General features: G+C 43.4%; 1 protein-coding gene across 1 annotated transcript in view; it reads left to right on the top strand.

Moving 5' to 3' along the window:
• Nucleotides 1-15,502, top strand: part of LOC126481983 (nephrin-like) — an 881,063-nt gene that overhangs the window by 843,274 nt on the left and 22,287 nt on the right. The window contains exon 14 of the mRNA XM_050105948.1: nt 1,423-1,634. Coding sequence (XP_049961905.1) covers nt 1,423-1,634 — 212 coding nt within the window. The remainder of the gene's footprint in view (nt 1-1,422; nt 1,635-15,502) is intronic.

Below are 15,502 nucleotides of genomic sequence, written 5' to 3' on the forward strand. Positions count from 1 at the left end.
TGAAACGTACAGCCACGGATCGTAACACATCTGAAATGTAACTTCCACTGTTCAAAGTGCCGTCAATGCGAACAAGAGGTGACCGAGACGTGTAACCAATGGCAACCCATTCCATCACGCCAGAATGGCGATGACGAATACATGCTTCCAATGTGCGTTCACCGCGATGTCGCCATTTACGGATGCGATCATCATGATGCTGTAAAGAGAACCTGGATTCATCCGAAAAAATGACTTTTTGCCTTTCTTGCACCCAATTTCGTCGCTGAGTACGCCATCGCAGGCGTTGCAGTCTGTGATGCAGCGTCAAGGGAACCGCAGCCATGGTCTCCGAGCTGATAGTCCATGCTGTTGCAAAAGTCGTCGAACTGTTTGTGCAGATCGTTGTTGTCTTGCAAACGTCCCCCTCTATTGACTCAGGGATCGAGACATGGCTGCACGATCCGTTACAGCCAGGGGGATAAGATGCCTGTCATCTCGACTGCTAGTGATACGAGGCCGTTGGGATCCAGCTCGGCGTTCCGTATTACTCTCCTGAACCCACCGATTCCATATTCTGCTAACAGTCATTGAATATCGACCAACGCGAGCAGCAACGTCGCGATACGATAAACCGCAATCGCGATAGGCTACAGTCCGACCTTTATCAAAGTCTGAAACGTGATGGTACGCATCTCTCCTCCTTACACGACGCATCACAACAACGTTTCACCAGGCAACGCCGGTCAACTGCTGTTTGTATATGAGAAATCTGTTGGAAACTTTCCTCATGACAGCAAGTTGTAGGTGTCGCCACCGGTGCCAACCTTGTGTGAATGCTCTAAACAGCTAGTTATTTGCATATCACAGCATCTTCTTCCTGTCGGTTAAATTTATCGTCTGTAGCACGTCATCTTCGTGGTGTAGCAATTTTAACGGTCAGTAGTGTATATCTGGCTTGCTGTTGAGACAGTTGTGTAAGAATTGCAGATAAGAGAACGTCCGATGATTGAGAAGGCGATAGAGCAAATATAGAAGATTTGGCATATTGGCACGTAGCTACACGTACCCATGATAATTGGTTGTAGTCAGGAGTGGTATGGCCGAAATATCGTATGTCACAAATGCACCGTTCACAAGTAGTCACCGCCAGTTCCAGCCTGCGCGAGATTTCGCGCAATAGTTCTTGGAGAACAGCATCACCATAGTCAGGTGTGGGCGGTTAGCTAGAAGGGTGCTGCGAAGTCGAAGTTCAGTCAGCGTGTAGAGGGTTGTTGCAATGGCGGTCTAAAGGAAGGTTTTTGTAAGTGTTTCATGAATTATCGACTCTGATGAAACTTTCGAAAAACTGTCAGAAATTTAATATTGACCCTTCGCTTACACTAAGGCTTAGCAGTATCTTGTGAAATGGTCTCTCTGGACGGCGAGTGGTTTGTTTCGCAGTGGACGGGCAGGCTGCGTCGGTGGCGGAGACGCCGGTGCAGGCGTTGCCGCAGCCGCAGACGTCGCCGCCGCCGCAGGAGCCGCCGCCGCTGCCGCCCCCCAACCCCGTGTCGCCGAAGGCCGTCCGCAACGGAGACCTCTTCCTCGAGTACAACAATAACACGCGGAGCCGTGTGTGCGCGTGGGACTCGCCGGTGCCCCCGGGCAGAACGGTGAGCGCCGACCCCAGCAGCCGAGGCACTTCTGCACTCGTTGCTAAGCGCTGGCTATATAAGCACTTCTATTCAGTCAGATTATCAAACTTTTACTTCAACTTGGGCGTATATTTCTGTAGTTTCTTCGCTCAGCTTACATGTTGTAACGACTGTTCGCCATTTAAGGAACTAAATGTAGGTCCTCCCAATTTTACTGTATCTCCCTCTTCTACGTAACAGCAAATTTTGGAAATCAATTAGCACCAATTTTTTCATTTTCGATTGCCGGCCCACCTGGGGAGGGGTGGGCTGACAGTAACTTAATACGCTGCTTTACAGCTGAGAGAAAAGTTACACAAACAATGGTGAGAGAACAAACAATATAAATAGACCATAAAATGGTGACTTTGTTAATAACAGTAAAATGGCGGAAAATTGCGGAACTTAAAGTACAAAATCACAGCATTGACGATGCGGATGAAGACACTCAGGAAGGAGACATGCACAATTAAAAAACACGGCGACAGTCTGGTTTCTGTTCGCACGAGATAAAAAACACAACTAGCGACAGTATGGTGCTGTTCGCAACACTGACGGGGGACGCACAACACTGAAAACACACTCACAACAGCACTATACAGGAGACACAGCGTCAGATTGGGGTGGAGGGATGACCTGGGCATATGAGGGCCAAAAAGGGGGGAGGAGAGAAAGAAACAAAAGGGGGAGGCGATGGAGAGAGTGGACATAGAAAAGGGGGGGTGGGCGGAAGCAAGAAGGAGTGGGAAAGGCAGAGAGCGGAGATCAGAAAGGACTGGGGGTAGGCAGAAAGAGGGTAGGCAGGGAAAAAACAGGATGGAACGGGGGGGATGGAAGAGGGAGCCCGGGGAAAGGACAGAGGAAGGGAGGGGGAGTTGAGGATCAGAATTGATAGGAGGGATAAATGGAGGGAGAGAGTGCATCATCTGGGAGAGGGAGTCGACGGAAGCCATCTTGGGGAAGATGAAGGGTGTAGAGGTGAAGGGTAGCGGAACACAATGGTTAAGGCGCGACACAGGGCGGGGTTTGAGAGGACCAACCAGAGGATGAGGGGATCAATGTGGTGGGAGGTGTAGAGGACGTGGATATGTTCGAGGAAAAGGAGCAGATGGGGGAGGTATATACGGAAGGCGAGGCGGAGTGCATGGCGCGTGGGGATCTGGAGAGTAACAGAATTTGGGGAGAGGGGCGGTTAGCACCAATCAATTTGCACCATTCAGGAACTTTGATGTACATTAGATGATTGAAGTACAGCGTTACCCATACTTCAGGATGTTCGTAAGACGACAACGTAAAAGAGTCAAGGTGCCTAGCGCAGAAGACCTTGATTTCAAAATTAAGTATCTCGAAAACCAAGATCGATAGACGAGTGCAAGAAACGCTATGTTTATAGTGAAAGTTGTAAGAATTTTAAAGGGAAGTAATAAACAAGTTTAGAAACAGTTTGGAAGGCTGCTAACATATGTCGCTGTGCGCTGTTTATTTCGCACGTTATCAGCGTGCAGAATTAAACTCGTCCTCAGCGAGCATTCTTTGCAATCACATCACTATCTCTTCGAAATGTCCAGCACTCACAGTGCGGAGGTGATCAAACGCACAATGAACTTCGCCATCAAATCCTGTAGTGTCACAACGCAAATGGATTCAGACGCCACAGAGATGGCCGACTGAAGCTTGTCCAGCGGGATGGGATGGTTTCGGTGTATATTGTCATTGAATGTGCCCCACGAAAAGTAGTCTCATATATTCAGACAAGGCGCAAAGGCAGACGTCAGTCGCACAACTCGCGCGCTGTACTCTGTGAATTTTCTATCAAAATATGAGTAGGCAGTGACGGGGTATTTTCTGTGTGCTGAAGCGCTTCAAACCAGTCTCTGCTTCAGTCATTCAGACGGATTTCCTTGGGTTTTGTTGAATAATTCCAGAAACCATGGCGACATTTTCGGTGGTAACTACAGTTTGCCTGACGCCGAAATTCCCCTCTAGATCGTCAGCCGCGTCGCCTGTCAGTTGAAGCTGGTCGAAGGCTCTAAGAACGGTTTTCGAATCGGGTTTTGCGGTATTCGAGTATTGGGGAAAAACCTCTTCTTTCGGTACGCTAGCGATCTTTCACTGGACTCGCATTCGGGAGGACGACGGTTCAATCCCATCTCCAGCCATCCTGATTTAGGTTTTCCGCGATTTCCCTAAATCGTTTCAGGCAAATACCGGGATGGTTCCTTTGAAAGGGCACGGCCGATATCCTTCCCAATCCTTCCCAAACCCGAGCTTGCGCTCCGTCTCTAATGACCTCGTTGTCGACGGGACGTTAAACACTAAGCACCACCGCCATCTTTCACTTTTCAATGGTGTAATTGATCGTTCTGAGCTGGCGCGCATTATTTACACGCACTACGTATTGTGATTATGCCTCCATCTATTAGCATCTTTTCTAACTATTTCAAAAGCTCTGTACAACTTCTGTATTAAATTGTTACAGATTTCACAATAAACGTACCGTTTGCTGCACTCGTCTATCAATGTTAGCTTTCGAGAAATTTTAGTTGAAATCAAGGGTTCCTTATCCGGACATCCCATACAAGATAAACAGAAATTAGGCACATGTCAATGCGGAGAATCACTCCAAGTATTTTGCTACCACTGCAGCTGCTCAGTACGGGCACAGATTGTGACGCGGCGCCCGTCAATACGTCGTGAACTTAATTGAAATCGCTATTACTGCCATCCAGGAAAGCGCACGTTTGCAGTTCCTCAAAAAAAAAAAAAAAAAAAAGAAAAAAAAGTAAAATAAAATAAATAAATAAAAATAATATAAATAAATAGTATGTGAAATTTTTATGGGGCCTAACTGCTAAGGTCATCAGTCCCTAAGCTTACACACTACTTAACCTAAATTATCCTAACGACAAATACACACACCCATGCCCGAGGGAGGACTCGAACCTCCTCCGGGACCAGCCGCACAGTCCATGACTTCGAGTCCTCCCTCAGGCATGGGTGTGTGTTGTTGTTATCATAGTTTAAGTAGTGTGTAAGTCTAGGGACCGATGACCTAAGCAGTTCGGTCCCTTAGAAATTCAGAAACATTTTGAACAAATTTATTCGGCGCGACAATATGGATCGACTGATTTAAGTACGTGTTCTGTCACACCTGTTCCTTTCTGATGCGCTACGCCACTATAGATATTACTAATCTAAATCTTCAGAGATGCTTCATCCAATGATATAACATCAACACAAATCGAGGGTTAAGCCCTAGGCGTGCTATGGCTGCAGACAAGGGAGCAGATGCACTGTGATCAACGTATCACCAATCCCTCCTGCATTTATTGCCAGTAGATAAATCCAGATAGTGCACTTCTTTGTTCAAGCAGTTCCCTACGTGGCCTCGCGTGGCTGAGTGGACTCCGTTTCAGACATCACTACTTCAGAAAAATTATGAGGGGGCGCTGGGAATCGAACATCTGATGAAACCCCAGAGGTACTGGGTTCTACATCTACATCTACATCTACATCTACATCCATACTCCGCAAGCCACCTGACGGTGTGTGGCGGAGGGTACCTTGAGTACCTCTATCGGTTCTCCCTTTTATTCCATTCTCGTATTGTTCGTGGAAAGAAGGATTGTCGGTATGCCTCTGTGTGGGCTCTAATCTCTCTGATTTTATCCTCATGGTCTCTTCGCGAGATATACGTAGGAGGGAGCAATATACTGCTTGACTCTTCGGTGAAGGTATGTTCTCGAAACTTTGACAAAAGCCCGTACCGAGCTGCTGAGCGTCTCTCCTGCAGAGTCTACCACTGGAGTTTATCTATCATCTCCGTAACGCTTTCGCGATTACTAAATGATCCTGTAACGAAGCGCGCTGCTCTCCGTTGGATCTTCTCTGTATCTTCTATCAACCCTATCTGGTACGGATCCCACACCGGTGAGAAATACTCAAGCACTGAGCGAACAAGCGTACTGTAACCTACTTCCGTTGTTTTCGGATTGCATTTCCTTATGATTCTTCCCATGAATCTCAGTCTGGCATCTGCTTTACCGACGGTCAACTTTATATGATCATTCCATTTTAAATCACTCCTAATGCGTACTCCCAGATAATTTATGGTATTAACTGCTTCCAGTTGCTGACCTGCTATTTTGTAGCTAAATGATAAAGGATCTATCTTTCTGTGTATTCTCAGCACATTACACTTGTCTACATTGAGATTCAATTGCCATTCCCTGCACCATGCGTCAATTCGCTGCACATCCTCCTGCATTTCAGTACAATTTTCCATTTTCCATAAAAGCGTTGCATTTCTCCATAAGTTTAATAAATGTAACAAATGCACATAACAGACATTTTAGTCATGAATAATATGTTCCCCTTCGATATTTACATTTTGTCGGTGTTGGGGCAAATTTTTGATTTTGCAGCTGTAGAAATCACGTGGCTTTGAGGCGAAGAACACTCGAGCCATGTTCAGAACGCATTTTCATCCGGAAAGAAAGTTCGTTGAAGGTCATTCTACAGGGAGCGGAAAAACTGAAAATCTGAGGGAGCAAGATCAGGTGAAGAAAACGGGTGCGGACTGACGTGCCAACCCACTCCCTGTGTAATGCTTTTGTCAGTCTAGCAGAGTGCAGGTGGGCGTTATCGCTGTGCAGCATCACTTCGCGCAGTCTTCCTGGTAGTCGCTCTCAGATGGCGTCTCTTAGAAGCCTCAGATAAATTTCAGCAGTGATAGCTACTACTCGGGGAAGCAATTCATACCACACCACACCGTCGCTGCTCCATCTACACCATCTTTTGTGGATGCGTGCAGATCTTTGTACGGCGAGTTGCTGCTTTGTTTGCGCTTAGCCATTCCTTTCCTTTTCTTAAGTTAGTATAAAGACATAATTTCTCATCACCAGTAACGATACAGGATAGGAGTGGTTAGTGTTGTTCACGAGCCAATTATTGACGGGGAGCAGAGATGCACAAACGACCACTTGTTGATTTTCATGATTGTGGCTCAGAGGATGGGGTACCCATAAACCCGATTTTTTTTTTTAACTTCCCCACTGAAAATGTCGCACGGGTTCAAATGGCTCTGAGCACTATGGGACTCAACTGCTGAGGTCATTAGTCCCCTAGAACTGAGAACTAGTTAAACCTAACTAACCTAAGGACATCACAAACATCCATGCCCGAGGCAGGATTCGAACCTGCGACCGTAGCGGTCTTGCGGTTCCAGACTGCAGCGCCTTTAACCGCACGGCCACTTCGGCCGGCCTGTCGCACGGGGTGAAATCATCACAGTTCATCACATTCACCAGTTCTCGAATACAGTGACGTGCATCGTCGTGGATTAATGCATTTAAACGATCTTCATGAAACACCTAAGGTTTTCCGGAATCTAAAATGTCCCTGATGTCAAAACGATTTTCCTTAGAAAGAGAAGACAATTTTCTTTCCGTGCTTCGTCGAATTGCATTTATCCCCGTACAAGGCGGAAATGATTGTGACTGTCTCTGGTGCTGTTTCCTAACTCAGACAGAAGAATATTTCAGAAATGTTCCTATTTTCCCACTTGACACTCTATTTCCTATTAGCCATAGCTCCACTCACTATGTCCAAATGATAAAATGATAACATTTAAACTCAAATAGGAACAGCGAGCTACACTAAAATACGGCAAACGATAAGCAAACACGTAGTAAACGAAATGCCAACATGCAAAGCCAAAAACGTTACGAACTTATGCACCAAACTTATACTTCTGAAAAACCCTGTAAACATGCTACCAGCAATCTGAGTCTCCTAGGCGGTCGCCTCATGCGTAAACTAAACTCTGACACTGGGACACCGTTCTTGCTGCGTTTGATCTTCGTTGTTGCGTTTTAGTCATTCCCCAACACTGTGCTCCATATAAGTTTTAGAAAGGGTCATGTTCCAATAGAACCTGATTGTCAACGCCACTCCTTGTTTGCTACCAAAATTCCCTGTAATTATGTGTGTGTGTGTGTGTGTGTGTGTGTGTGTGTGTGTGTGTGTGTGTGTGAAATCTTATGGGTCTTAATTGCTAAGGTCATCAGTCCCTAAGCTTACACACTACTTGACCTAAATTATCCTAAGGACAAACACACACACCCATGCCCGAGGAAGCACTCGAACCTCCGCCGTGACCAGCAGCACAGTCTATGACTGCACCGCCTAGGCCTCTCCGCTAATCGTGCGCGGCCTGTAATTATGGCTTGTCCGATTGATTTCACGGTATATCTTGTGATGACTAATGCTGTGCTTCCGGGTGTTTGAATTTCCATTTTCACATAGCATTTGAACGAGAATGGAATTAAAAACACTTGAAAGCACGTCATTATTTCCTAAATGGTATAATTTTGTAGTCAGTCTGTAATTTTTTGAATCTGAAGTATAAAAAAAGTCAAATTAAGACTTCGTCCGTTTTGAGCTGTAAAAGTGAAAAATTTCTTTGCAATTGGCCAATTGAATCTTCATAGTTATCAGCTAACCTCTAGATAACATGTCACAACTCATTTCTTCGTGTGAATATACCATGTGAATCAGTTATGTACTCATAACAGAGATGATGTGGATTCTGTGTGACTTCCTTGTTGTTTATAATTCGCTCCACATGAGCGCTGGTGGACAGATTTGGGTGCCACACGTTTGCGACGTAATAGACATTATTGACTACGACTTGATAATGACTAAGATTTCGAAATGGGGCAATAGCAAATAAATTCGAAAGTTGCACGAGCAGTATTTTCATGTGAGAAATACTCTGTCGGAAAAAAAAATCGCAGCACCAAGAAGGAGTCGTGCGACTTAAACGAAGGTTTGCAGACGCTTTTCTACATCTAGAAGATGATGTCTATTCAAATTTCGAGACAGTGACAGAAGAATGTGCCAGTAGCGCCCCTATGAGGTTGCAAAATCAGGTTTCCTTTAAATATACGCTTTAACGATCGTTAACTTTAGCTACTTTTATGATTGCCGTTGATGTTAGTCACGAGTGCCTTCAAGGTGACAAATACGTCTTAACCAACACCTCACTGGGTTTCAACGAGTTCGTGCAATACGGCTAAGAGAAGCTAGATTTTCCTTCCGTGGTACTGCAGAATTACCTGGCAGTAAAGTAGCCACTATATACTACTGCTGGCAGCGGTGGTCACGAGAATGCACCGTCGCAAGGAGACCGGACTCCAGAAGGGCACATGGCATTGCCTAGAGGGAAGACCATCGTGTGGGTGTATGAGTCTTGTGCATCGTGTAGCATCTGCAGAAGCAATTTGAGTGGTAGTTGGTATTACAGCGACCTGTTAAAAACATGTTAATTCAAGGAAAGCTATGGTTCAGACGCCCTGTAGCATGCATTCCACTGACCCAAAACCACCTACTTCTGCGACTTCCTCGGTGTCAAGCGTGAACTCATTGGAGAATATGATGGAGGTCTGTTGTGTTTTCTGATGAAAGAAGGTTTTGTCTCGGTACTAGTGGCTGCCGTGTGTTGTGTAGAAGGGGACCAGATGAGTTACTGCGAACAAACTATCTGCGTGCTAGACCAAAGCCTTCTAGATACAAGTCCTACGCACAGCGGTCATATTGGCACGTGACGTCACAAACTGTTGGCCGTCTTATCTTTAATCGGCAGTCCTGTTAACGTGTATGTTGTGTTGAAAGTGTGTGCCACGTGAAACTCATATAGATTTCATACAGTATTCGCCTACAGTTCTTCGGAGCATGGGATACAAGTGTTGCGTTCCCTTTTGCTCCCAGACAGGAATTTGTGTCTATGCATCATTCAAGGGTAAGTAAACGACAAAAAATTTATAGCGTGTTGTTTGTTTCCATTGCACCGCATTTGCCAATTGTTTTTTTAAAAGCAGTTATGTATCATGTACCGGTATAATTTGTTTCTTCATTCTGGGCCATTGATGCGAGGTTAATACGAAGCTGGCTGTGAAATGTCTCCCATATTTGCAACTATTGTCACACAGAATAGCTGTATTAATTAGTATGGCTCAAAAATGTTTAGTATTCCTTATCATTCCTACCAGATTATTGAGTTTCCAGTACTTTTATTTGGAAGACCTACAGAATTATTTTGTTCATTTTTACATATACAGCTATTCGGAAATAAATTCAATTTGAGTAAACTACCTTAGAAATTTTTTTTAATGAATTCAGTGTTCGGCCGATTAAGCAGTACGTAAAGCAGAATTTCGAGGTAAGTGCATTGTGATTAAATTAACAGTACTCTGTGTCACGAATTTAAGTCAAGAACATAGGAGAAACAATATTTTCATGTTTAAGGTTCTAAAGTTCTGGAGAAACAGGGAAATAAAATATTTTTTCGGGATTTTTGCTTTATTAAACATTATGTCAGGAGGTGCTCATTTTCGTCGAATGATCTGAGTTTCGTGTGAGGTCAGCAAATTTTGAGGTGGAGAGGAAAATTTACGAAAATAACCGGGGAAATAAATTCTTCAATTCTGTAGGAGCTCCAGCTGCTTTATTTAAAACTGAAAACGGGTGCTTGTTGTTGCATATTGCCGATTTTTTACTGCAAATAAACGTAGCTCCTGACGTAAAAGACAGCATTTAAAATTACGGTTTATATTCAAGCCTAGAAACGCGTATTTAAGGCATATCGTCAAAATAATTTTACATCTTGAAAGAACATAGGGCAGTTTTGTTCAAAAATGGCTCTGAGCACTATGGGACTTAACATCTATCGTCATCTCTCCCCTAGAACTTATAACTACTTAAACCTATCTAACCTAAGGACATCACACAACACCCAGTCATCACGAGGCAGAGAAAATCCCTGACCCCGCCGGGAATCGAACCCGGGAACCCGGGTAGGGCATTTTTGTTCAGTTACTTTACGCAATGATATAAATTTCCATACTTTCATTAAAAGGCCATGTAGAAGATGAAATCACGAGAATCACTACGCGGTCTCAGCTCTACAACTCGTATAAAGCTCGTATAGCTGCAGATTGCTTAACAGGAGCATTCCGATACAGACCCGGCCATCAGTGTGTGACGTCACAAGTGTGCGCGCAGCCCTGTAGTCTAGGTGGTGTTGCTAGACACACTAGACCTGTACGCGGAGTAATGGTCTGGGATGCGATTTCGTATGAGAGCGGGATCTCGTTTTTGGTTTATTCCAAGCACCCTGACCGCAGATTTCTATGTCAGTCTGGTGATTCTACATGTTTTTTTGGCGTTCATTAACAGCATCCCATAGGGTGCTTTCCAAGAGGATAACGCTTATACCCATACCGCTCTGATTTACAGTTTCGAACTGTTGCCTCAGCCTGCCTCATCAACAGATGTGTCTCCAATCAAGCACTTATGGGACATCATTGGACGATAATTCTAGCGCCATCCACAAACAGTATTAACCATCCCTGTATTGACTAGCCAAGTGATACAGGCATGGAACTTCATCTCACACACCGACGTCCGGCACCCGTACAACACAGTGTCTGCACCTCTGCATGCCTGCATTCAGCATTCTGGCAGTTAAACCGGTTGCTGATGAAACAGCATTTCACACTTTGAGTGGCTTATCTCGTTTACCTCTATGATCTTGCGATGTTAATCTCTTATACATGTTACCTAGAAAAAGGATTCCCGAAATTTCGTTGTCCTCCATTAATTACTTTTTCGTGCTGCGATTTTTTTTTCCGGGAGTGTATATCGACGCTGCTAAGATGTACGCAAACAAAGATGTTTTGTCTTCTGAAATGTTTCATTTACTACTGGTGTCGTCTATATAAACGTTAAGTAACGCAGAACACAAACAACAACTGGCAATTTAATTTGCAGTTATCTGCTTTCTTTTTACCCATTTATCCACTTTAATACACGTTTATCAATGGCTTATAACGGAATTTAGCAGGCTATATCTGACATAATTTCCTGTACTCCATTTGTTAGCAGCCTGAGAATGATGAATCAAATCAATGAAGATTACCTTTATTGAATTACTTGTATTTTACTGAATATTTCACGGTGCTTAACAAAAGCATTGATATAAAGCAATAATGAGACAGTTGCACGCGATTTGCGGTGGTAAAGCTACATTATTCAAATATCAGGTCAGTAAGACCAGAGCACTGATATAATCAACAAAATTTAGAGTTGCCATGAGAAGCAACACCACTTTTCAGTCGTCGCAACAATAAATTTAATGGGCATTAATATGCTTCTCAGTTATAAACTAACAGTGCCTTTTGAATCATACGTACATTTTCTAAATTAATTTTATGAGCAACGCTAGTGTGCAGAGAAAATGGTGTGTATAATTCAAACATACAAAGATTACACGTTTCCCTTGCTGTAGTGTTGTGAAACGTAAGTCATCTGCAGCCTGTTGTCACTGTTCACATTTACTATACGACTGCCGTTTAACCACAATATACTGTGTCCCTCAGCACTATGTTTGCTGCGAGTTCCTTAGAGCTTTTAAAAATATTTGCTGGATCATGATCACAATTCTTTTATGCTTTTGCATAAATAAAGCTATCAGTTGGTAGTCTGAATTATAACAGTTTGCATGGCAGGTTCCCTAGGCGGAACAATACGGGCGACCGAGCTATGAGGAGGTCAGATTCTCATCAAGAGCGATATGGGTTATTAAACATAGATGTTACCAACAGCAAATACGGTGGCCTCTCCGGGTAGCCACGCCGACTGAGGCTCCTTGCCACGATTAGCGCGAATCTACCGTCGGAGGTTCGAGTCCTCCCTCGGGCATGGATGTGTGTCCTTTACGTAAGTTGGTTTAAGTGAATAAATCTAGCGAACGATGACCTCAGCAGTTGGTTCAAATAGGCATTTGCCATAAAATTAGGGTAAGATATCGGTGGCAATCCGTAAGCTCTATTCTTAATGCTTCTGAGCACAATAGACAGTCCAATGAAGGCCCAACACCCCCCATCACGGGACCTTTTAGATGTATTCACCACACGTGTTCAGACATTTATCCCATTGGTAGACGAGACCATCACTTGCTGTTTCGTAGAACGCGGTCAGCCATTGACTGATCCACATCCGCACTTACTCCTGCACTGTGATTTCCGACTGAAACAGTTGTCCACGAATGTCTTTCTCCAGGTCGGCGAGGAAACTGTTGCAGTGTTTTCCAACATGGAACCGTCTCAGGATTCCGTTGAAGCGGGTGTTCGGTTCTCATTTGCCTGCACGTTTCAGAATCACCGTAAGTAAGTGCGCTGTAGTATGTTTACTAGGATTGGAAATGCCATTAACTGGGCAGAAAACGTCAAAACGAAGTAACATAGGAGACAAATTAATTTGGCAGTCGCTCCAGGTTCTCGACACACGTTCGATAAGTAAATAGTTTTACTTGTAAACAGTTGTGTAGACAGATAAATAAACAGAGTAAACGATTTTGGGTCTTCGTCCCTTTTGACGTTTCAGTTATCGCCCGTAATTTTTCGCTATAGTCTAGCGGTCGAAAGAATGGAACCAGTGTGACCACTGCCGCACTCCACGCAATTTTACAGTATCCCGGACAGAAAACGCACGTAAAAATATCCCTCTTTCCACATGAGGTAAATGACTACGTCAGTTGCCCTAGCATTTCGTGAGATCTTGGAGTGCTTAGACCGTCACGATTTATCAGCTGAAGGCATAGTCTGAGAATGAGTCCTTGATCCTGTTTTCTGGCACTTTATTTTACATATTCTTCTTGATCACACAAACACTTTCACTTCACTATTACCGGTTTCGACCACTTCCATTTTCACATCATAAAACATTCTGATGTAGTATCAACGTCAAACTTAACATGTAGGTACATTGTACGTGCACTTCTTATGCACCTACACGTTTAGTTTGACGTTGATACTACATCAGAATATTTTATGATCTGAAGATGGCAGTAGCCGAAATCGGTAATAGCGAAGTGTAAAAGTTCGTGTGTTGAAGACGAATCTGTAAAATAAAGTGCCGTCACGATTCATGAAAAAATTACTGTCTATGTGTCACATCGACCACAGTCGTCAATCCCTCCATCGTAGTAAAAACATTGTGTCGTAACTGGACTAGTATGTGGAACTTTGCTTTACCTGTGCAATATATTTAGCTGCTGAACTGTCCATGAACAAATCCTAACCCGCCCCCAAAACGTTAATTCTGTCACTACGTCCTACTTTCAGAATTTTCACAAGAGTACTCACACAGTAGCAGAGTAAGTTATCCGTTGTGGAAATAGCCTCAGGTACTGGGTACACATTTCTCAGAGATATCCTTTCATCCAGGGTGTGCTAGTTCTGCTAGGTATGTTGGGGCAGAACTGATGCTGTGGGTGTGGGGTCATGAACGTGTACTTCTGGAGGGCTAGTTGGTAACAGCATAGGCAGGAAAAGGAGGCGTTCTACATTCGAGTCCCGGTTAGGCACAGGAAGCTTAAAAACAACACATATATACAGCCAGAAGAAATGTTCATATGCATGTAAAGTTTCAGTTTTCATTTTGAATGGAAGTAAGTTGTGTACATTCAGAGGGCGAGGCGAATAGCTTTACCATATTTCCTTCAATACAGAACATGTTGTTATCTACTTTCCGTACTTCAGTATTACTATACAGGAGCCAATGATATTCAGATATAAACTGTGCCTAACTACGAAAAGTATGCAATTGTTTACAGATATTTCATAAATATCTACATTCGTTTTCAGAAGTTTAAGCATTTATAAAGAGCAATTATGAAGAAAATCTTTGCAACATAAAGATAACACAGAGGGTAGAGATTCGGATTATAAGGTTCGCGTTTAACGTCTCGTATTTGTCGAAAGTCAAATTTATAAGATTAAAAGAAATGGACATGATACAACAGAACTTTGAATGTAGATAAAATAGCTAACGCAATGATAGTGTGAAGGAAAATGGACATATTTATTAGGAGAGCAGTCTTGCTCTTCAGTTGGTGTCTTTATTTATCCTTATCTTTTACTATCTTTTTTCATTTCTACATATCTAAACAGTTGCTACCATCAAGAAATTATTTTACGTTTTCTCTTCGACTGACCATCAATTTCCTACTACATGGCATTGGAAACTAAGTTCATCCTACGCATTCCATCTTCTGATGACGATATGTCATGTACTTTGTCTCGTCAATTCGTTTTCATTCCTCTTACTTGCGATAAAAACTTTTAAAAATTTTTGTGGCACCCGGTTGCAGTTGCATGCGTTTCTCGCTTCTCCATTTATAGCACCGTCTTCTATAACACAATTGGCTGTTTTGAGAGTATGAATATTTGTTAAAATTTATAAATACATTTCACAATAACGGTAGAGAAAAAGTTGTAGACACTTTGTGATATGTTCTGATTTGTAAGACTCGTCACTATGATATCATAATAAGCGAACCAATTTAGCATATGCGTTCATTGTATACATTAATAATATTGTTCCCCTGAAGTGTCTGGTTGAGCGTCTGAATAGAAAAAGTAGGCACATCTGAGGTAATGTTACTCTGTTCAGTGGCGCGTGCTATGTACGATTAAAAATTCTGACTCTCTCTTTGCTCATCAGCCTCTGATTAAGGGAAGCATGTTTCAACACACTGCTCTATGCAGCAGGGTCAATTGTTTATTACAATATGATGTAGACATTACTTAGTGGGTGATAGTTCAGTTAAAAGCTTCGGAGATCTTTCGTATCACGACGGTCTACGCTACGTGATCTTCTCAAATCCGTAGAGACTGGGAAACACCAACAGCAGACACTGATGACGACAGTCAGCCGAGCGACTGAACAGGTACTCCCGTTGGCGCGATCTTGTGTACCTCTTTATGCACTTAGCACCACGTGGA

This window comes from Schistocerca serialis, chromosome 5, assembly GCF_023864345.2.
Source record: "Schistocerca serialis cubense isolate TAMUIC-IGC-003099 chromosome 5, iqSchSeri2.2, whole genome shotgun sequence".
Taxonomy (NCBI): Eukaryota; Metazoa; Arthropoda; class Insecta; order Orthoptera; family Acrididae; genus Schistocerca; species Schistocerca serialis.